The 23,289-nt window shown below is 39.5% G+C and overlaps 1 protein-coding gene across 1 annotated transcript in view; it reads left to right on the top strand.

Moving 5' to 3' along the window:
- fntb (farnesyltransferase, CAAX box, beta) overlaps positions 1-23,289 on the top strand; it is a 73,179-nt gene that overhangs the window by 13,449 nt on the left and 36,441 nt on the right. The window contains exons 2-6 of the mRNA XM_041214944.1: positions 1,515-1,579; positions 9,183-9,255; positions 16,002-16,093; positions 17,320-17,466; positions 22,244-22,327. Of these exons, the coding sequence (XP_041070878.1) occupies positions 1,515-1,579; positions 9,183-9,255; positions 16,002-16,093; positions 17,320-17,466; positions 22,244-22,327 (461 nt within the window). The remainder of the gene's footprint in view (positions 1-1,514; positions 1,580-9,182; positions 9,256-16,001; positions 16,094-17,319; positions 17,467-22,243; positions 22,328-23,289) is intronic.

Raw genomic sequence — 23,289 nt, 5'->3', positions numbered from 1 at the left:
TTCCAGATCCTGATTGCACGTTGCTGAAAATAATTTTTCCTCATGTCGCGTTTGGTTCTTTCGCTATTCACCCTAAATCAATGTCCTTTGGTTCTGGGCCCTTCCCGCCAATGGGAACAGTTTCTCCCTTTCTACCCTGTCCAGAACCCTCATGATTTTCAGTGCCTCTATCAAATCTCCTCTCAGTCCTCTCTTTAAAAAGAACAGCCACAGCTTCTCCAATCTATCCACGGAACTGAAGTCCCTCATCCCTGGAACCATTCTTGTAATTCTTTTCTGCAGTCTCTATAAAGCCTTCACATCCTGCCTAAAGTCTGGTTCCCAGAATTGGACACAGTCTTCCAATTGAAGTTGAATCCATGTTTTACAAAGGTTCACCATAATTTTCTTGCTCCATGCCTTTATTTATAAAATCCAGGATCTTGTATTCCTTGTCAACCACTTACTCAACCTGCCCCACCACCTTTGTCGATTTGAGCATACCCTGAGGTCCCTCTGCGCCTGTGTTCTTGTAGAATTGTTCTTTATTTTTTCTATTGCCTCTCCTCGTTCTTCCTGCCAAAATATATCACTTCACACTTCTCCGCGGCAAAGTTCATCTGCCACGTGTCTACCCATTCCGCTTATCTATGTCTATGTCATACAAACATATGATTTAGAGCATAGGAGTAGGCCATTCGGCCCTTTCAAACCTGCTGCGCCATTTAATAAGATCATGGCTGATCTGATTGTGGCCTCAACTCCACATTCCCGCTTAACCCCGTAAACGAAAAATGGATAGTACTATCATACATGGTGTGCCTGACTGCCCGCTTTCTAATCTTTGGTATGTGCGGTTTCAGTTTGATAAAACTCTCATGATGGTCTCTTTGCCATTTTTAAAAAAAAGATATTTCAATTCGAACATTGAATCTCCCGAAAACGTTTGTAGATTTTCTTCCTGTTGGAAGAGACACATTGTTAATTGTCTCAATGGAATTCAGCCTATAGCCTATATCACTAAAATATTGGTCTGTGCAAAATGTTACTTTTTTGGGGGAAAAAAATGCTTTCTGAACTGTTACCTTTGTGACAAATTATGATGTTTATTATTGACTGTAACAAAGGTGGCCAGTCCTCATTTACCCTAGATTGTGAGTGGCAGCTAATGCTTTAGAGATTTGTGAAGCTTTTTGGTAATCTTTTGTAGACTAGCTTTTCTGAGACAGTACACTTAATTGAATTGAGGGGAAATTTGCTGACTTTAATATGCTTGGAGTAGCTGCTTTAAGGAAAGCAATGTTTTACTTGCAAGTAAGCCATGTGTTCTTAACAATATTACTAATTCAGAAGGGTAGATTATTTACTGAATAAACTGTTGCGTTTAGCAAATGTTCTCTCATCCTGTTATCCTGAGATAGAGAGGACATTGATACTCAGTTTTTAAAAATAGCAATTCTACTTTCTTTGAATCCAATTTTAATCTTAATAAAATGTATAGAACTTACCTATTCCTTTCTGTTTCCATATAACAGGAGACAGTAGAACGGAATGTGGAAGAGGCATATGATGCCTTCAGAGCTGATCAGAGCCTGATACAGTAAGTACATGAATCGAAACCACGTCAACCCTGCAATATATTCACAAGGCTGTCAGTGTGTGTGTATTGAAGTAACCTTAAAGCAAAACTAACCCCACATGAAATCATCAGTATACGTGTTAAAGAACCGTGCATGTACTAACAACACTTGAAAATAAAATATTTTGGTTACCTTATGTGCAGTTTGAAATATCTGATGTGTGGCACCAGCTGGGTCAAATAACATAATACCATATAACTGTGAAAATCATAATGTGAGCTTCAAGTTTGCAGTGGGCCATCGCTGTGTATTTAGTGTCACACTGTGTGTTAGTAATTCTGATGCATTAATTCTCCCCCAACCTGAGTGCAGACTTCACATGAATTTCTCTATGCACCACCAATAACTGGTGCTGGTGGATCAAACATTTCTTAAATAATATATCGAGGTCATTGTGCTTTTTCTTGATCTACTCCTTACCCTGGAGGTAGAAGTTCCGTGAAACTTGTTTTGAAAACCAAATCTGATGGTTTTGGAACGAGTGAGAGTGTTGGAAGTTGCGAAGTATTCAAGTGAGAACATTGGCTGTATTTTTTACCTAGCTCTGTGTCAAAACTATTTGAAATGCGGCTTGAAAAGAGCTCAGTTTAGCTTTTTGTCACTGAAGGATGAGACATAGAAAAATGTCCTTACTGAGGCTACTTTGCCAGATTCCCTCTACTTGATTGTTAGTTTAAATGAGCTATTAATATTGTGTTTCTAATTTTTGTGAAAGCATTTTTTTTCCACAGTTGATGTTTTCATTACAATCTGTACCAGCATGGATTAAAAATCAAATTCAGTGCAGCTACTCTGTGAACAGTGTGAATTTATTTATGTAGAACTTAAGCTTCTCTGTAGTTACTGCCATTTACCTTTAGGCTTATCCTAGTTGTGGTTCTCCGCTTTGTCTCCAATGAATACATGTCCCTTTTTGAATTGTGGGGCTCAGATTTGCACATGCTATCCAGTTGTTGTCCAAAGCCTCGAGCTTAAATCTACAAAGATTATGCTCTGTGTTGTGGCAATTTATCCCCATATTTTATTTGCATTTTTAGTTGCTACTCCACATTGACATTGAAATTGACAAGTCTGTTGTCCTTTTTAAAGTCTCTCGCTGATAATTATAAATCCTTCACTTTATTTTTCTAGTATCTAGTATTTGAGGATTAAATTTGCATTATGTGGCAGCTTTGGCTCAGTGCTACCACTCTGATCTCTGATTCAGATGATCAAGGCTTCAAGCCCTACAACAGCGCACACTTTTGTATCATCAACAAACTTGCTGAAAGTTGTTCTAATGCTTTCATCCAGAATGTCATTATAGATAGGAATGCTGTTTTTGCTGACGCCCAGCCCTGCATGACTCCACTTGTAAACAGTCTCCACGCAGACCCACTGCCATTGATAACAACCCTCTGTCTATAAGAAGGCAGCTAATTTCTCATCTACCCCAGGACGAGCTTTCCAATCGCATTGGAATATTAATTAAACCGGTGTGCAGCATCTTGTCAAAAGATTTTTTGAAAATCCACAAGTACAATGTCCACTAAGCGAGTTTCATTATCCAACCTAGTAACCTTCTCAAAATATTCAACTTGACTGATGAGGCTTGACCTTCTTTTACAGAAGCCATGTTGCAAGTCTCTCATAGCCCCCCCTTCTCTGTCCCAGTAGACATGCAAAGAACTTTAAATGCTTCCTTCTAGCAGCTTGCCTCTAATCAAACATTACAGAAAGTGGGTATGCACAGTAGATTCTCCTCAAAACAGCTTTTTAAAACATATGTTTTGTTTGATTCCTCTGCACACACAAACATTAAAAATGCACCTTGCATCAAACTTGGAATGAGTGGATGGTATTTTGTTGAGTTTTTTTGTCTTTTTACCCACTTACCCCGCTCTCCCCGCCCCCAACCCTGCACTTGAGGATCTGTCTTGTTTGCTATATTCCATCAGAACGATGCAAAAAATTAGGTTCACCATTTACCAAAACACCCAATGCGTTACACAAATTATGGAACATTATGCATTTAAATTCAAATCTTCCAATTTGCTTTACTGTAATTGTAGAACTTATCAACTAATTTTAACAGCCTGTGAAATGTGCAGTAAGCTAATGCATTACCCTCTCTTTAGCACCTCTAGAACATTATTTCTTCCTGGAAGTGATCCTTTAGTATTTCAATTATGTTATTCTCAGCTTTGCCTGCCTAATTCACTGTTCGTGGGTGAGTCTCTTTGACAGTCATTTTTGGTCTGTAATTAAAATGAGTCAATTTATTATCCTGCATTCTTATAATTCTAAATTGTCCTTGAATTGCTCCTCTACTGTCATGTCAACTCATCAGACCCATTCTGATTATCACAAGAGGGGGAATATAGGTTTGTTACTTATACACTAGCCTTTAAATTGGAGGGTGGGTTGAACTGTATTCCAGACTGATGAGATACATGTCTCCTCAGCTGATTATAAAGCTCACAGTGCTGGTGGGTGCAGTTCAGTTTCACTCAGAGGCTGACGGATGTTGATACTAAAAACAGAAGCTGCTGATAATGCCCTGCAGGTCAGGCAGCATCAATGGAGAAAGACACCGAATTAACATTTCAGGTTGATGACCTTTTGTCAAAACTTGCAAAGAAAACCCATTGACCTGAAATATTGACTTTTTTTGTTGTTGGAGCAGACTTGATTTTTCATTCTGATATGGGAAATATGCCCATGGCTTCCAAACTCCAAGGTGTCGTAACTTGTGGTAGTGTGGGGGTTGTAGTACCTCAAAGATGCACTGGGGAGCCCCCTCCCTGGAGATCACCGGGTAAAGATTGTATGACAATTGCCCGGGAAGTTCAAACTTCTGTTGGGCAATTGCCCTGCAATGGGAACCATCTGAAATTACGATTGCAAATCACAAACTTTGGATGGTTCCGACTGTCTGACAGTAATAGCTACCCAGAAAAAGTTAGGAGAATTTAAAAGTAATTCTAACTCCTGGATAACCATAGTAATGACCTCCCCTGCCCCAACTACTGACTAACCCCCCATCCCCCCAATCCTACCCACTTACCGTACAAACTTATCTTCTCCCTGGCTTCTGAAAGCGGCTGGACCGTTGAACTTACCTGCTTTATGGGAGCTAGTGCTGTAAAAAGGGCTTCCTTACCTCCGACTCTCCAGCCCTCTACTGAAGGTCCCAGGAGTGCGCTGCGCTGCACAATTCTTGCCCAGCCTGAGTTTGAAGGTCAGGCGAGAAAGGAGTGGCTGAATTTCCATGTAAGTAGGAGTGGAGTGGAGTGGCAATGTGACTCCGATTGCCGCTCCACTGAAGTTACGGGCCATAAATTGAGATTTGAGTGTCCAAAATGCAAAGTGTTACCTGTTACCCAGCATTAATATTTCTTACCCGGAGAACAAAATTCTCTCACACATTGCTGCAAGGAACCTGCAAACTGCATTGCTTCGTGGAAAGCAGGACACGTTTGGCAGGTAGTAGAAGAATGCAGAAATGAATTTTAAAATGTAGCCACTTAAATTTTGGCACGTTGCTTCCTATAACAATCTTGCGGAGTTACGTGGTGTGGTGTTTGGTATTATCCTTGATGTTGCTGTAGCGTCAGGATAATCTCAACACACAAGGCAAATGCCTTTAATCATCCACAGTGTGAATGCGGGCTTTAGTCCCGATGTGGTGACCTTTAAATTCTGCATCATCTTGCAGCTGACCTGGTGGAAGATGAAAGGCAGTTTCATCATCAGAGGAAATACAGTTTTTGTTGATTCCACGTGGCGTGCCAGAGAAATGGGACTGTGACCAAGTTTGTTCATAAAGTTTCTCAGCAGATGGAGACAAAGAGGCAATTTACTTGTTTTTTTATATTCTATCCATGTCTGTTTCATCCTTCAGTTTACAGCTATGCTTTCGCTCTTAGAATTATCAGCTTGGTTTTAAGTGATCCTGGAATTGGTGCAAAGTTTTCTGTTTTGATATTGTCATCTGAAGGTATATTTCTTTCCAAGGAGCAAACGTTTTAGCTTTTTATGTTAAACTTTTAAATTAATTCTTTTGTGTTTACTGGAAAGCCTTGGGGCTTTCTCTTAAACTGTAATTTTTAGATTTTCAGCCTAATGTTGATGTAATGGTTGACAGTATACAAATGGTAATGATTTCACTTGGCACAAAGCATAGCTTTATATTTCTGTCAATAAAGAAAGAGAGATCCTTGATGATTTGGTGAGCTTGTTCACTTGAGAGCAAGATGCCCCAGGTTTGATTTCCCAGACTCTGCTAAGCTGAGTCACGTTACCCAGGGTTGGCTAGCTAGCTAGCTAGCAGTAGCACCGTTCCAGATACCTTCAAAGCCCTGAGGTTCATGAAAGGGAAAGCTGATCCCACTTGATCGTTCTCCAACAGCGCCTGTTAAAAACTTTACGTGTGTGTGGAGTTCAGCTAAAGGCAGGATCGAGCTGGGTTGTAATACCACTTGCAGTTAATTAGTCTACCGACATTGGCTGTCAAATGCAATGCTGAATGATGGTCACTTAAGAAAGGGATTACAAGACAAAGTGCCCGTGCATCTGTCCACTAATGAGGATTCCATGCTTTTTAGAAGAGAAGAGAAAAACTTGATAAAACGGATATGAAAAATTGGGAAACTAAATGTCCTCTGATATTCATTCGAAGGCTTAAATATTTCAATTTGAGAAGTCCGAATCCTGCCAGGTTTCAGAACTATTTTGAATTTCTTGTTATTGCCAATTTCATCTGACAAGAATGTTCAGCATCTCCTCTCTGAACTGATGTGTTTTTAGCCCTGCTGTACGTGGGTTAAATAGAAAATGTGTTACGCTGTGGGTTGTGAAGAAATTACAATAAGTCCACCAGGAGATACTTGGGCTGACGGGGCTCTGCCATCAGAAAGCTGCTGATGATTCATTTACCTATGTTGTCCCTCAGTAGAAACCAAGCTATTAAAAAGTGGAGGCTGTCACTGTGATCAGAAATCTGATGCTTCTGACCTTTCAGTTTCTATTAAAGCTGCAGAATTGCTGCAGATGGAACCATAAATGACGTTAACTGGATACTAGATGATTACACCACAGGCCACAATGACTCATGCAATCATCTGGGGAAGGCAGTATTTGAGTTCCTGAGAGTTAAGTTTGTGCGTTTCACTTTTCTTCGCCATTGTCTAGTGCCATCATCTAAATATTTAGTTTTGTTTTATTTAGTGAACTAAGATAGTCTCTGTAATTGCTGATCATGTGCAGAGAAAGGGCCGTTTGAGATCCATCTTAAAATGGTTTGAAATTTTAAGTAACTGTGATGACAGCACCAAGTAATGTTGTACCACATCACAAAGACTTGGAAGGTCATAAGGCTCAAATCCTGGTCCCTAGGTTCAGTTCCTCGTGTGTGCTGTGCTAATAAATCTCAAGGTCCTGCCTCAGTATCTGTGGGCTAGGAAAGGAAAATAAAATCCAAATTATTTGCTTTTGATCAGTGCTGGTAACCCTGGCTAGAGAGTGAATGCCAGATAAAGATCGAATTGTGCTTTGCTACACCTGACTTCCACTCCCAAAGAGGAATGTCTTCCCAAAATGCAGGATTTGGGCTCGTGAAGGCATAGTTTTCTTTCCCTAATTGTGAAGTGTATCCCGTCCCATCATAAATCCCATGCTAGGGGCAGGGGAAGCTGCTTTGAACTAAACATGGCTTGTCTCTTTGGTGTATTTATGTAATTTATTTTGTATTAACGCAAGGGTATCATTTGAAAACTCTTGTCACTGTGCAATAAATTAGCTGTTATATTCAAGTGGCACTTCAACAAAGGCTCATGTAAATTGCATTTTTGAGCCTCATCTCAGTCATTTAGTCTGCTAATGTTCAAGCGCTAAGGGACCTAGAAATAATGCTGGATGACTGAATGCTGAACACTGAGTCTCTGCTGTCTCACCTTGAGCACTTACAGGTCCCCGGTAAACAAATCCTGTAAGTGGAAATGAATTTTGAACATTATGAGGATTTAATGTTTCAAACAACTGAGTTTTTTAATAACTTGCCCTGTGAATTTACATTTCCAGCTTCCTGATTTCTTGGCCAAACAGAATCTAAGTGCATGCTGTGTACTAGTGACACAATCCTGCTATAGGGATAGCTTTCTTTAGTTGAGAGTGAAATTGTTTTGAGAAAAATCTCCTCTGTCTTTGTTTCGGAGCATTGCAGCATTCCTGATTGAGGACGAGGGAGCCTGTTTCCAGGCCAGTGCCACTCAAAGCAGCTGCTTGGTGCTTCATTCGAGTGGACTGTGGCAACACCCACTCCAAGAGTTCTTTTCCTTCACTTCAGCGGGTTGAGTCAATTGATATTCATCCTCGCAGGACAATTAATAATTGTAATATCCTCTTAACCTTTTCAGGTCTAATGTCATTCGTACCAATTTTTCAAACCTTCGTTCATAATCAGAATATCTCCTGCTTGGTACAAATTTAGTGTATCCTTCCTGCAATACAATGACCAGCTTTTCTCAGTCAGTACTCCTGCCGTGGAGTTGCTTGTTCTGATTTTGGGACCCTGCTACCTGCTGTGACTGTGGCGAAAAGTTGATGTGGAACTAAATTGTTTCCACAGAATTGATCTTTATTCATTCTGTAATGTTGTTTATATAATTTTCCTCCTAATTCAGCTGATAAATGGTTTGATCTTGCAGGTTGTGACTTCCTCTTAATTTGCAACACGCTCCAGCCTATGCATTTGTTCAACATATAGTACTTTTGCCAGGGCTAATTTATTCTGCTCATATGTAACAATGGTGCAGAATTGCATGCTGTCAGCTGAGGTTTTGCTCTGAGATTTACAGTGAACTAAATGCTGTATATTTTACTTCTGTTTAGTGGCTGCAGCACAAGCTCATCTTGCCTGATTAAGACTTCAAATACTATTAAGCTTTCAGTTCCTTGAAAATAATATAATAAACTGATATGGGCTTGGAAATAGTAACACATATAATTATGTTCTGAATTATGACATCCTCACTCAAGGCTGTCAAGTGAGTTCTGTTTTTGGGCTTCCATATCTGAAACCTTAAGGGGTATACACTTAAATGCTCATTATTTTTTGAAAATTCCAGGAGGAAACATTAACTACAGTTTTTAAGAATTTTATGGCCAGCTCTCTCACTTTTATCAAGTAAATCATTATACTTATTAGGTCTGTAACATACAAAGGGTATAAACTTGCATAATGCTACGATCTAAATGCAGTGTATTTGGGCTCAGAATCGATACGTGACAATACTGTAAATTCCTTTATATCACTCGGGTGTAAGACTGCAAGATATTTAAGATTTACAAAACTGAATAGTAAAAGATAGCAAGGCATCCATTCATGATCTGGCATGGGACCTGGTACTGCAGAACTATGCACTTTGCGGCCAGCAGTTGTCCATTTGTGAACGCTCAGTTAGGATGTTGAGTACAGCCCAAATGTATTAATGAAAATATTAATTGTACTGCAGTAGATAGAGGTTCAAGTGCTGCCTAGTTATCTGCATCGGTTGATTCAATCATGTGTGTGCTGTTTTCCAGGCCTGTCCTTCAAAGGGAGAAACATTTCCAGTACTTGAAGAAAGGTCTGAGGCACCTCTCGGAGTCATATGCGGTAAGACTTCAGGCAAGCGAGGTGGAGGGGCAAGGATTGTGCGTCTTGATTCGTGTAGATTCAGTGTGAGGTTTGGAGCTTAGCTGTTGATAGCTGATTAAAATGCATCGTTTTATTGGCGTACGCCGAATTTTCAAGTCCATTTTGCTTTCAGCCTTTGGGTAGCCAAATTTGAAGGGTTATAGTTGCTTTGTGGTTAGCTTTGGCAGGTCAAGTGTATTGAGATGACCTTAAGTTCTGATAGGAATAAAATGAAATATAAAAATATGCAACAAAAAAGCTAACCAATGCTTTGTACAGGCCCTGTACAAAAACAGCTGTCATTTTCACCTCTTTGTACTGTTCCCTTAGAGAATACTGAGAGGAAGTGGAAGGATTGTCATATTTATTTACTGTGTGACAGGGTAGAGAGTAAGCAATTATCCCATGAACTTAGCCATCTTTTTAACTATCAATAGTGTGGTTAGCCCTATAAATCGGGAGGGATTTATGAGCTTCTATAACACAACCAATGAGGAGAGCGTGGGAGGCGGCTTTCCTCTCTCACCAGATGTGAGTATCCCACTGCAATTTTTTTTAAATTCATTCTTGGGTCGCGGGTGTCACTGGCTAGGCCAACATTTATTGCCCATCCCTAATTGCCCTTGTTTGGAGGGCATTTAAGAGTCAGCCACATTATTGTGGGCCTGGAGTTATATGTAGGCCAGACCAGGTAAGGATGGCAGATTTTCTTCCCTCAAGGACATTAGTGAACCAGATGGGTTTTTACAACAATTGGCAATGGCTTCATGGTCATCATGAATTCACAATTCAGAGACTGAGTTCCGGTGTTAATTGGATCCTAAACCAGATGTTGAAGAGTGAACCCAGAGGCTAATCCTTTTTCTTGATAATAGGTTTATTTACAGAATGCAGCATTATATATGTCCGCCTTCTAACCTGTCACCCCCCCTGCCACCCAGTGTCCCAGCAGTTTCTATTTATGCTCTTTTGATAACAATAACAAATGAGCAAATCAACAAGTTAAATTAAAGTGATAGCCCCCATTTCTCTTCACACTCTTTTGAATATACCAGTAAAACGGGCACTAATAGATCAAATTAACAAAGTCTATTTATAAGTGATATAGTTACTTAATTAGACAATGCCCTTTACCTGTATAGCTTAATCATATAACTAATATATCTTCAACATTCAGTCTTCACTTTTGGCATTGTCTGGAGTGGATTTTGAGCCTTGCATCATCTGACTTTGAAGAAGGAACACTACCGCTAACCCAAAGGCTCACTTCCAATTCAAGACAGTGAGGTCAATTCAGGAACACAGAGACTGATGTGAACAGGATCATGGGCAGTTATAGTTTGAGTAGTGGTGAATTTTAGTAATAATTGTAGTATGTTTGATGGTAATGGTGGCCTGACTTGGAGAATTATATAACTGTCCTTCTTTTGATTTTTTGATTATAAACATTATAGTCACAATGACTGTGTGAATTATCTTCACTTATGTCCATCTCAAGTGTGAAGTACAGTATATGTGCAGCCAAGTAAATGCCAGTAGAAAAAAAATCCTTGTTGACAGTTTATAGTGAAGCAAATTTTTACCATCATTGTGTCTGAATGCATTTTATATCCTGAGATTTAACGGTAAGATCTGCTTTTCCCTGGAATATTTTTTTATGATTGACGTTTATGAGACAGCTTCCCACAGTAGTATCCCCATTTTGGAAGGTACCAAAAGCAGATTTTACTATTAAATCTCAGGATATTAAACACATTCAGACACAATGTTGTCAAAATTAGCTTCACTACAAACTGTCAAAGAGGATTTTTTTTCTATTGGCACTTACTTGGCTGCACATCTTATGGATATTATTTTGAATTGGTGTATAGGATTGTTTTATTGAATGTGATTTTAATGTTTGTGCTGGATGTGTGGGTGATGGCCCAGATTTTGCGGTCAGTAGTGAATAGAAAGATTTAATGGCCCTGCGGCATCGATTTCCCATTTAAGTCATCAGTTTATTCCTGGTGACATCTCTCGAGGATCGTTGGTGTCTAGAAACAGTGAAATCATTAAGTGGGCTGAGCACTGAATCAAATTGAAGAATTCTCACAGATAGCAAACTCGGACGTAAAAGGCAAAAATTATCATTCAGTTTTATGGAGAGTGAATTAAAGATTGGGACACACAAGTGGGTTTAAAGTGGAAGATGAAATATCAGAAACCTTGAAGGAAAAAAAAGATAATTTGTATTATTTCAAAAACCAATGGAATTTTTATCGAATGGAGGGAATGAGAGTCCAGACTTGTAAGTTTGTTTTTTAGGGCCAGGAAGGTGGTTTAGTAACTATGGCTTAGAATAACGTAATAAACAATATTACACCTCGTTCAACAAGCCTGCACATTTAAATTTTTTGATGGATTTTACAGTAAATGTGTATAAAAAAATTGAATTTACTGATCTTGTGCATTTGCGAAAACTACAACAGTGCATCCCATGGAGGAGCAGGGTCGTAACAAAGCGATTTCCGTACTTCTGCAGTTAACTGCACACGTGCAAATGCCAGAAGTCGCTGTCAGTTTTACACAGTAATGAGCATGAAAGCTGACTCTTGTCATCATCATTACAACCACAAACACTAAGCCATTGATTGTTCCAATATTGTGCTCAATTTTATCAAATGCACCTAGGCTGGGTTATTCAAGAAAATGCCTGCTTTCAAACAGGAACATCAGTTATTTGTGTGTATTTTTCAGAGGTGGGGGGGGGGAAATAAATGAGTAATGAAGGGTGGGATTTTCTGGCCCTGCCTGCTGCCAAGATTGTCCAGTCCTACCAAAAGCCAATGGAATTTTGGCTGAGCCACTGAAACTCCCCTGTGGGTCCCGATACGATGGGGCTGGAAAATCCTGGCCAAAGTCTCAAATTAGAATTGCAACTTTTTAAAAAAAAAATAGTATTCACTGTGGCAATTTAAACACACTATGTCCAGCTGAGGCTTGTTCTTCTCCTTCACTTTATCTAACAGAAACTAATTAATGAAGTGTTATGTCCAAGTGATCCACTACAGATTAAATGTATTTAATCCTTTAGGGATTGTCGCACTATTTAAAGCTTAATTTAATCTTCTATGATGGTGGAAGGTTCTGAATTGAACAGCTGAGCTCTGAAGAGTCAGAAGATTCCTGGTTATTCACCAGTTTTGATCCTTGGTCCGTTTTGTTTGCTGATTTTATCAATGGTCGCAATGGGACTGCTGGAGTCACCCTTACTCTCTCTCTGGTTTAGGAAGGGGAACATCAGCAAGGATTCTGGCTGCACATTGCTATTCAGAAACCTCTGCTAGTGCTGTGCGGGTGTGAATGTAAGGTGAGGGCATGTTGGGACCTAGCTATGTCTCCCCTCCTCCATGGTCAACTGCCTGCTGACATTGGCAGTTTCACACATAATTAATGGCCACCAGGATGTGACATTGGAAATAAAAGAAATCATGAAACTATATCACATTAACAAGAACTGTAACAAGGACAAAGAAAAGTACTAAATACAAATAGGTTTTTTTAAACTCCACAAATGTGCAGCAGGACATTTATACCTGTAAGAGACAAATAGCATTAGAATAAAGAGTAGTTCAGAAATAGGAGGAACTAAATATGAGAGAAATGTGAGGCAGACTAAGATGAGTTTAGAATGCATGTGTGTAGATGTCTGGTTCCTGGTAAATGAGGTGGTGAGCTGCAGGCACAAGTCACTACATGAGATCTGACTCAAAGTGGAAGGATGGGCACCTAATATTTCTAGCTGCAATGTGTTCAGGAATGATTAGAAAGGGAAAAAAGAGGGGGTATCAGTATTTATCCGGCAGTAAAGATACTGCTACAGTACTAGAAATGGTTGCTGTCCTTGAGGGTTCAAAGGTGGAACCTCTGTTTAGAACTGGTTGTATACTATAGGCCAACTAATAGTGGGAAGGAGTTAGAAGAGCAAATTTGCAGACAAATTGCAACAACTTTAGAGTTATGATTATGGGGAACTTAATTGTCCAAATGTAGACCGGGGAAATAACAAAAGTGCAAAGGGCAAAAAAGTAGAGGATTTCCTGAAAAGTGCACAAGAGAAATCTCTTGTTCAGTATGTTTCCAACCCGCAAGTAAAAAAGCAGTGCTGGATCTAGTTCTGGGGAATGAAGTGGGACAAGTAGAGCATGATTGGCGGGAGAGCTTCTGGGAATCTGTGATCACAAGATTAGGTTTAGAGTAGTATTGAAAAGGACAATGAACAATCATATGTGAAAATACTCAACTATAGGGGAGCTAATTTTAGTCGAAACGGGTCCTGTTTCAGATAGGTTAAATCAAACGTTGGCAGGCAAAACAGTAAATGAGCAAAAGGAAGCCTTTTAAAGAGGAAGTAGTTCAGGTCCAGACACACCACATTCCTACAAGAGTGAAAAGAAGGACATCCAAAGCTTGAGCTTTCTGGATTTACTACAGATGTAGGATTAAGATGATTGAGAAGGTTTATGGTAAAATTCAGGTTCGTAATTTAGTAGTGAATCAAAATGTATGGGAAAGAACTGAGAAAAGGAAAGAAGGGGGCAATGAGAGCACGTTAAAATAATTTCGTGGGCAATGTAAATAGGAATCCAAAAGTTTTAGAAACCTGTAAATATTAAAAGGCTAGCCAGAGGAAAGCTGGGGCCAATGAGGGACCAAAAAGATTATTTTATGAAGGCAGATGATATGGCTGTAAGTAAGTACTTTGCATCTGTCTTCACTATACAAGAGGATGCTGTCAATTTCACAGTGAAGGAGGAAGTAGTAGTGAAATTGGATAGGATTAAAATAGATAAAGAGGAGGGAGTTAAAGGTTGGCAGCACTCCAAAGCAGAAAAGTCACTCAATCCAGATGGGATGCATAGTGGGTTGCTGAGGGGAAGTCAAAGTTAACATTGGAGTGACTCATGGCCATAATCTTTCAATCCTCCTTAGATATGTAATTCACTCTAGCACGGCCAATGTTACATCCACTTTCACAAAGCGGGAGGGATAAATTTGTTAAGTAATTCTGCTTGCTTTTAAAGTTTCTTTTAAACTTAATGAACCACAAAACTTCTGCATATATTTCTCTTTAAATTGAGACTGTTAGAAGTGGAGGCAAGAAAACTGTTGAGTAATTTGGCAGAAATGAGAACAGGGAGTCAGGGTTGGGAGCTGGTTGTGAGATTGACTGTGAGTTGGTGGTCCTTTTCATCCCTGGAAGCACAGAGTGGGATTGTTGAGCAGGAGATGTGAATAGTGAGGGAAATTAAATAGTGAGATGGCCTTGTCAGCAACTGATATCTTGTGAGGAAATGAAGCTTCACGTGATGTGGCCAAAAGGACGGACCTAGGTATAACTGGAAGAGGTGATGCAGATTGTGATTGAGTGAGGGAAAAATGGCAGTGAGGTCAGGGAAGAAGGGCTTTCAGTATGAGATGACACTCAGAAACAAGAGCCCTTGCAACATTTGTATGGAATGTGCTGTAGATGGTGTGGCCTTGGGAAGAGTGAAGAAGTGAATGTTGCAGATCTCGATTTCAAAAATGCCCTCTATATTGACAGTCTTAATAGGATAAGTAATGGGGAGACTTTGCATGTCAAGGAGGAATGAGGCCTCCTTACACTGGAAAAAGGGTAATCTGAGGGAAATGAATGCAGGGAAAGCTAAAGTGGTGGGGATATTTGTCAGAGGAAGGGCATGGGAGATTTTAATATTGGAGAGTCAACTTTGAGTGCTGTGAAAGAGGATGTAGAGCAAACTGAATCAACCATAAATAATGTGGAATCATAGAATGGTTACAGCCCAGAAGGAAGCCATTGGGCCTATCGTGTCCACGCTGCCTCTCTGCAAGAGCAACTTCTTTAATCCTGTCCCTGCCTTTTCCCTGTTTTAGCCCTGCAATTTTTTTTCTTTGCAGATAATTATCTAATTCCCTTCTGAAAGCCATGATTGAAGCTGTCTCCATCATACTCCAGGTCCTAACCACTCATTGTGTAAAATAATTTTTCTAATGTCGCCTCTGCTTCTTTTGCCAACCACTTTAAGGTGGTGCCCTCTGGTTCTCAACCTTTCTGCCAATGGGAACAGTTTCTCTCGATCTATTCTGTTGGGACTCCTCATGATGTTAAACACCTCTATCAAAACTCCTCTCAACCTTCTCTAAGGAGAGCAGTCCTTGCTTTGACAATTTAACCATGTAACTGAAGTCCATCATCCCTGGAACTATTCAGTAAATCTTTTCTGCACCCTCGCCAAAGCTTCACATCCTTCTTAAAACTTTTTAGGAAGGATGTGAAGCTTTGGTGCTCAGAATTGGAAGCTGAACCAGTGTTTTATTAATTTCATACTAACCTGGAGTACTCCAAAATACCATATTAAATGACATGCATAGCCCCTGTTTAAAACCAGCAACAAACATTTGTTTCCATAGTGTTTTGGAAAAGAGTACTGTATTTGTTTCTCAATCTGAAGTTCACATGTCGATGTCTGAGGATTGTCTTTGTTTTCAATATTCTAAGTAAACATATTTATTTAGGAAATATGTTATTTTGGACAAATGTGGCATAATAACACATGAAAGTGCAATCACATTCCTATCTGTTTGATAATCTTTGTGTAAATCAGGCATTTCTACCTTTTTTCTCCAGCTGTGTTTCTCTTGTTGTTACATGCCTATAAATGTTTCTGGTTTTGCTTCAGTGTTTGGATGCCAGTCGGCCCTGGCTTTGTTACTGGATCTTGCACAGCTTGGAGCTGCTGGGTGAGCCAATTGATGACTGCATGGCTTCCGAGTGAGTATACAAAGCCTAAGATCATTTTTGTTGTTGAATGCCCGTTGTAGATGATTCGGTTTTACATCAGATTTGAAGTTTTATATTGATAGCTTGCATGGACCTAGCTTGTAGTCGAACATTTTCACAGGTATCCTTGGCTGAATCATGCAGTCCCTATTTCTTCTATATTGTGGCAAAAGGTAGTTTCACACAGTAGCTGCTAATATTTGTGGGGTGGGGGTTACTGACTTGAGAGAGTTAGTGAGGCTCGCAGTGTTGGAGAACTCAATTAACAGTTTGCGAGAGATAGTCTGTGAGGCTTAAAACGTTAACTTATATCATCCAAGCATTCCTGTTGTAAAGCAGACCAAAATAAACATAGCTAGACAAAAGGATATAAGAATTGGAAGGGCTTTGCTTGATTCATTGTTTCTCCTTACCATAAATTATCTTCTGCAGCTGGCACAATAAGGATTGTGGATTGAACAATGATTGTTCAGCAGATGAGTATAACGTCCTAATCTGTTTTGTGTCGGAGGTGACATATGATTGAGGTCACATTGCATCACATGCCCAGAATAGAGGCATCCAGCTGAACTTAAACTCGAAAGCTTCTTGCAAGTTCCTAACCCTTGGCTTCCTGCTTGAACATTATGAAGTATGTAGGCCAGTCTTGAAGTTTTCAGAGAGTGCTGATGGTCTGAGCTTCTTAATGGTGCTTGAAGTCAGTGGCAAACGCTGTTACTTCGATGCAGATGGCAAAATCCAACCCATTATCTCTTTATTTATAAAGTCTGATTGTATTACTGTAAAATGAGTTGAAACTTAAACTTTCACGCTTAAAGAAGACATTTATGTAGGTGTTTGATGCTTTTATTAGGCCAGAATTATTTCCACTGATTTATGCCCATTTTAAGTTCTAATGTATTCAAGAGCAATGTGGGCATTAGTCAACGTTTTCAAAATGGGTCCATTTTTGGATTTAGCTACTGTGTTGTGTCTATGGAGGAAACTCCAGGCATTGGGGATCATACTTGGGAATGGAGGGTAGCTAATGCAGATATTTTGAATAAGAAATGTACAGATACTTCCTCTTTTAATTGAAATGGTTCTTCCTGCTGATCAGGCTCTGATTCAAAATATTAAAAATCATATACTCCACAGCAAATTTTCAGAATTGATAATAGTTTGACTTTTTGATTATCTATCAGTTCATAATTATATTTTCCCTCCTTTCTAAATAGCATTTGTCAATTCTTGACGCGATGTCAAAGTCCAAATGGTGGATTTGGTGGTGGACCAGGCCAAGAGCCACATCTTGCTCCAACATATGCAGCAGTGAATGCGCTCTGTATTTTAGGCACGGAAGAGGCATATAATGTTATTAACAGGTAAGCATGATTAAAGGATACCACAAAAAATATCCTAAATGGAATATAGTTGGATTTTTATGGTGCTCCAAACAGGAAAAAAAATGCATGTAAACTTTGTGCAGTGTGTGTTGTATACTAAAAGACAGCAGGGAACTTGCATCCAAAATATATGAATTCTTCAATTTAGCTACCATAAAAATAGCCATATGGAAACCTGTCATGTGTGTCTCATATGAAAAACATACTCAGATGACATGTCTCAACTATGACTGGCTTCCATAAATTTAGAAAGAGGTCAACATTTTTCCCTATCTTGGATTGTAACCCTCAACATTCAGACCCAAGGTTGACAGCAGCTAGTACTCAAGGGACTGGATTAGCAGCTAGGAACGGGAAATGGTGCCAACCACACCCTCAGTTTGTGCCAGCAGGCTGACAATAATCCTGTTGACATGATGCGTTTTCATGTAGCTACTTTTGGACAAGATAAATCAGAGAATTTTGGCTTCCTCTTCAGGAGAACCCATTCTGCATGTTTTTCCATAGAATTTTATGTATGGGGAAGATCAATCCTACGTCAAAGCCATTGGTCTCTTTCAACCGTTCAAGGTAAAGTTTCTTTGCAGTGGTTGTCTGATGATGCTCCTCTTCAGCACCTTAGCATGTTTTCTACCTTTAAAAGTGCTAAATAAATGGACTATGCTATTATAATCACCTTGCCCCCCGGACCCTCCGCCCAACCCCTCCACCGAATATAATAATTTCAGTCTTGTAAGTATTATCTCTCCACTTTGCCCCATTACTACTGGAAGAATTTTCTGCTGCCTTACCTCTGCTCTGTGAACTCCTTCCACCCGCTTTTTGAAAAAAAGACTTCTCAAGGCTCATTCCTCTGATAAAAGCTTTCAGTCACTTCTAATCAGTTCCTTCTTGTCAGCTGTCTCTTTACACCTATTTGTGAAATGCCTTGGGAAGTTTTATATAAATGCAAGTTGCTGCTGAGTCAGATATACTACTTGAACGAATGTACAGCTTCTGTTTTAGTGTTTGGTGTTTTATGAAAGGAACCCACTTTCAGCTAATAATTAGAAAAAAGGGAGCGAGAAATAAACAATGGAAAGGAAACACTCCATTTTGTCAATGCTTCCTTATAGCAGAACCGTTTATAGTTACAACGAGACCTGGGTGTCTTTGTACACCAGTTGCTGAAGGTAAGAATGCAGGTGCAGCAGGTGGTAAAGAAAGCAAATGGTATGTTGGCCTTCATAGCGAGAGGATTCGAGTACAGGAGCAGGGATGTCTTGCTGCAATTATACAGGGCCTTGGTGAGACCACACCTGGAATATTGTGTGCAGTTTTGGTTTCCTTATCTGAGGACGGATGCTCTTGCTATAGAGGGAGTGCAGTGAAAGTTTACCAGACTGATTCCTGGGATGATGGGACTGACATATGAGGAGAGATTGAGTCGGTTAGGATTATATTCGCTGGAATTCAGAAGAAAGAGGGGGTATCTCATAGAAACCTATAAGATTCTAACAGGACTAGACGGGGTAGATGCAGGAAGGATGTTCCCGATGGTGGGGGAGTCCAGAACCGGGGTCACAGATTGAGGAAAAGGGGTAGACCATTTAGGACCGAGACGAGGAGAAATTTCTTCACCCAGAGTGGTGAGCTTGTGGAATTCGCTACCACAAAGTAGTTGAGGCCAAAACATTATATGTTTTCAAGAAGGAGTTAGATATAGCTGTTGGGGCAAAAGGGATCAAAGGATATGGGGAGAAAGCAGGAGCAGACTATTGAGTTGGATGATCAGCCATGATCATAATGAATGAAGGAGCAGGCTCGAAGGGCCGAATGGTCTACTCCTGTTCCTATATTCTGTGTTTCTATGTTTATTTGTGTACCACATTTTATTTCTAAAATTGTTGCTGTTGTAAAAATTAAAACTCGTCATCAAATGTAGAAAATATTTTAACCAGCAATCAAAATTCCCAGTGCTATAATTGAATAAATAGACCAGAAAAATAATTTTTCAATCAGCTGCAGAGTACTTGCATCTAAATTTGAAAAGCTGACAATGATCCTGATTTACTATCTTACTGATGTGATCATTGCATTCCAGAGTGTCTTCGGATAATATACTTGTTGTTTAACATTACGAATTGGAAAATAATTTTTCAGTGAAAGACAAACGCTGTTAACAATGAAACAAGAACAAAGAACAAAGTAAAATACAGCACAGGAACAGGCCCTTCGGCCCTCCAAGCCTGCGCCAATCATATTGCCCATCAACTGAAACATTTTACACTTCCGGGGTCCGTATCCCTGTATTCCCATCCTATTCATGTATTTGTCAAGCTGCCTCTTAAACACCACTATCATATCTGCTTCCACCACCTCCTCTGGCAGCAAATTCCAGACAATCACTACCCTCTGCCTAAAAAACTTGCCCCGCACATCACCTTTATAGTTTTCTCCTCTCACCTTAAATCTATATCCCCTAGTAATTGACTCTTCCACCCTGGGAGAAAGCTTCTGACTATCTACTCTGTCCATGCCGCTCATAATTTTGTAAACTTCTACCAAGTCGCCCCTCAATCTCCGTCGCTGTAGTGAGAGCAATCCGAGTTTCTTCAACCTGTCCTCATAGCTAATAACCTCCAGACCAGGCAGCATCCTGGTAAACCCCCTCTGCACCCTCTCCAACGTCTCCATATCCTTCTGGTAATGTGGTGACCAGAATTGGATGCAATATTCCAAGTATGGCCTAACTAAGGTCTATACAACTGCAGCATGACTTCCCAGCTTTTATCCTCAATACCCCAGCCAATGAAGGCAAGCATGCCATATGCCTTCCTGACTACCTTATCCACCTGCGTTGCCACTTTCAGTGACCTGTGGACCTGTACACCCAGATGCCTCTGCCTGTCGATGTAAGAATAAATGCCAGCTTCAAATGAAAAATTTTGTACATCTGTATCAATGAATGCACATTTGTTAGCATTTAGGGATTCCACTCCATTGTTTATCTACAGTTTTCGTGGACAATCAAATTTAAAACTCATATACTGTAATATGAAATAGCAAAGAACAAATTTGTGTCAAATGCACAACTGAAAAATCAAAAGAAATTTGATGTTTGTATTGGTTAACAATGTGTTTGCATATACGTGAAATGTTCCATTCTTATTTGGTATTTTTGTCACAAATTGTCTTTTGTACTGAAAATAGTAGAATGCAAAACCCTTGATGGCACTGAATGAAACCGTACGATCATAAATACTAACAGAAAATGCTGCAATAACTCAAGTCCGGCAGCATCTGTGGAGAGAGAAACAGAGTTAATATTTCGAGTCTAATATGACTCTTCATTAGAACTGAATTCAGTCATATTAGACTCGAAACGTTAACTCTGTTTCTCGCTCCACGGATGCTGCCAGATCTGCTGAGCTTTTCTAGCATTTTCTGTTTTTATTTCCCATTTCCAGCATCTGTAGTGTTTTGCTTTTATATGATCGTAATGCAGCACACTATTTCCTCCAAACTACCCAGCACTAATTGGTGCACGTTTCTTTTATCTATTTGTATGTACATCAGATGATTTAAGATCAAAAGGAAAATAGTAAAAATGCTGATGCAGGGAATTCTCTAAAAATATAATTACAAAGATATGGCTGATTTGAAGTTGGAAAATTGTTTTTTTTAATTGAGACACAATATTGATTCACTTCCACCAGTGGCAAAACTCAAAGCTTTGGCTCAGAAAAGGGCTGTCTGCACAATCCTTGGAAGACTTAGACCAGTCCTTGAGGTTAATTAGCAGACACCAGCAACGCCCATCGCATGATGAACATATATATGATAGCAGCGGGTCAATCGAGTTTCCCCTTCAAACATATTGCAGAAATGCAATCTGATCCCCAATACTCCCCGCCTACCAGAGAGAAGCAGAAACCCAGAGCAAATCAGGGAATGGAAAGAAGTGCTGTAGCTTAGTGAGGTTTAAATGATGTTGTTGCAGCATTTACTTTGTGTGGAGCTTATGCTTCACCCTTCCTGTATGCACGCTTAATGTTCCTGTGACTTCAAATGTATTTTAGTGGCAGAACATTTTAGAAGTTATCATTTGTAATTTGAATGATGAACATCCTCACCAATGGTTGTCTTCACAATGATCATGACTAACAAATGAGGATATATAAAACTCATTGAACTATTGAATGCCGTGGATTGATTGACAGGATAGAAGTTTATATTGCATCCCTAACCTCTGTTCTCTGTGGGAAACGCTTCACAAGCCCTCCTCCCTCTCTCTCTCTCTCTCTCCCCGCTTCCAATAACTCAAGTCACTACCAAAGAGCTCCTGTAAGTGGTTAGAGGGAAGAAGCCTGTGAACATACTCCTTGCTTATGCATCTAGTGTGTGGCATTGGCTGTAAGAGGAGTAAAATCTTTCTGAATGTAACATCCTCTTTCTCAACCTTCTGCTTTATTACTTAAGTATCCTAGTACCATTAAGCCATACAGCAGCTGACTTCCAATTCATCATCAATGCAGCCATGCAACAATTTATAAATGATTGAGCCTGGATGATTTTGATATGTTTTTGTTTTAATTATTGCACCTTGCTTTCAAAGTAAGGACAATCAGTTCGAATGTAAAGGTAAACTTTGATTATGACAAATCTAAGGATATTGCCTGATCATTTGAACCAGTAGTAATCTAACTTAAATCAATGATATATTGAACTTAAGGCTGAACCAGGTCTGATTGGTGGATCTTTGTTCTCAATACAGGGAAAAGTTGCTAGAATTTCTATACTCTGTGAAGCAGCCTAATGGTTCCTTCACTATGCATGTGAGCGGAGAAGTTGATGTCAGGTGAGTTTTGATTTTGATTGGATACTTATTGGAAGGCAGTAAGCGCTGGGAACTGTATTTAAACTTAAAATAATTTGACCAGGCAATGGACATTTGGACAGAGGTATTAATACTTTCATACTGTGTCTAATATATTCACTGTGAAATATTATAATTAAGTTAAAGTAAACTGGGCAAAATAATATGTATGATATTGAACCTTGGTCTCAATTTTTGAGTATTTATCCAATTCTGAATTTTTATTTTCCAGTGTTGGATAATTTACTCCATAGATCACATGAGAGTATTTTCCATTCTATTTCTTTCCAAAGCAACATTTCAGTTAAAAAAAACAAATAAAACAGATTATTTGAATTCCCTTATCTTAAAGAACTTCTTGCTGTCTGGTGAAAGAAAACTGTCACATTCTTCTAATAAACACTTAGGGGATACAATATACAATGAGTGGAATACCTGACATAGGCCTGAATTTTTGTAAAGACAGAAGGGCACCATGCCTAAGCCAAAATGGCACCAGAGTACCAATTCCAGAAATGGTGCTCTTGAACACAAGACCCACCATTTTCACTGGGACTGGGTGGGGGAGGAATGAGGGCGGGAGATATTTTACACTTCTGTGGTTCATGTAGGCAGCGGCATATTTAAAAGTGCAGCTGTCTTCAAACGAAAGCAAGTTTTGTTACTGGGATTTCCAAAACATGATTCATGGGCTTTTGACATTTGAGGAAAAGGTCTGAACCCAATGGAGTTCTCTGGGAGAGATCAGCGACCCTTTTGGAGAGGATATGTATGTATCCCTTTGCGATTGTTAAGAATAGATATGAATGTGCATAGAAAGTGGATAAGCTCTGTGGGACTGTCAAGCTGTTAAATCATTTAAACCCCAAAGCCCTGTAAATTTCTGGGAAGAAAGTCTGCAGTTGAAAAAGAGTGCTTGCAATTTCACTGTTTGTTGACAGAAG

Source organism: Carcharodon carcharias, chromosome 20 (genome assembly GCF_017639515.1).
Source record: "Carcharodon carcharias isolate sCarCar2 chromosome 20, sCarCar2.pri, whole genome shotgun sequence".
Classification (NCBI taxonomy): Eukaryota; Metazoa; Chordata; class Chondrichthyes; order Lamniformes; family Lamnidae; genus Carcharodon; species Carcharodon carcharias.
Note: the sequence above shows the minus strand (reverse complement) of the source record. Positions and strands in the feature narration are given on the sequence as shown.